Below are 559 nucleotides of genomic sequence, written 5' to 3' on the forward strand. Positions count from 1 at the left end.
GCCCCGGTGCGGTGCAGCAGCACCCGCTGCCCGGTGTGCACGGCCACCGCTCGCGGTGTCACTACCACCACAGGGGCACCTGGGCAGGAAGAGGGATGCGGGCAGTGCCGCAGCATCCCACAGTGCTGGGGATGGTGCCCTGGGGTGGGGGCTGATGTGTTTTGCTCAAAAGAAGGGTGCAAAGGGGGGCCAGCACTCACTCTGCAGGGCCAGGGTGACCACCTTTGCCGCCGTGCCCATGTCATTCTCTGCCACGCAGCGGTAGTGCCCTGTGTCATCACTCTGACGGGACCAGTGGTGTGAGCATCACGTTTGTCTTGGCCATAAAAGCTCCCCAAAACACATCCCCACTTACCCCCACACTGTGGATGGCCAAGGAGCCATTCTGCAGCTGGTGCAGGTGCCCATTGGCCACCACAGGCACCCCGTCCTTACTCCAGTGGACGAGGGGCATGGGGTGGCCCCGGGCGTCGCAGTCAAGGAGCACATTGCCTCCAGGGGGCTCCACTTGGTAGGTGCTGGGGTCCCCCTGTATGATGGGTGCCTCTAGAGAAGGTAA

The 559-nt window shown here is 63.5% G+C and overlaps 1 protein-coding gene across 1 annotated transcript in view; it reads right to left on the minus strand.

Moving 5' to 3' along the window:
- HMCN2 (hemicentin 2) overlaps positions 1–559 on the minus strand; it is a gene marked incomplete at its 3' end in the record, with an annotated part of 33,437 nt that overhangs the window by 3,161 nt on the left and 29,717 nt on the right. The window contains exons 68-70 of the mRNA XM_010178599.1: positions 356–546; positions 201–282; positions 24–79 (exon numbers count right to left, since the gene is read on the minus strand). Coding sequence (XP_010176901.1) covers positions 24–79; positions 201–282; positions 356–546 — 329 coding nt within the window. The remainder of the gene's footprint in view (positions 1–23; positions 80–200; positions 283–355; positions 547–559) is intronic.

This window comes from Mesitornis unicolor, unplaced genomic scaffold (assembly GCF_000695765.1).
Source record: "Mesitornis unicolor isolate BGI_N332 unplaced genomic scaffold, ASM69576v1 scaffold12262, whole genome shotgun sequence".
NCBI lineage: Eukaryota > Metazoa > Chordata > Aves > Mesitornithiformes > Mesitornithidae > Mesitornis > Mesitornis unicolor.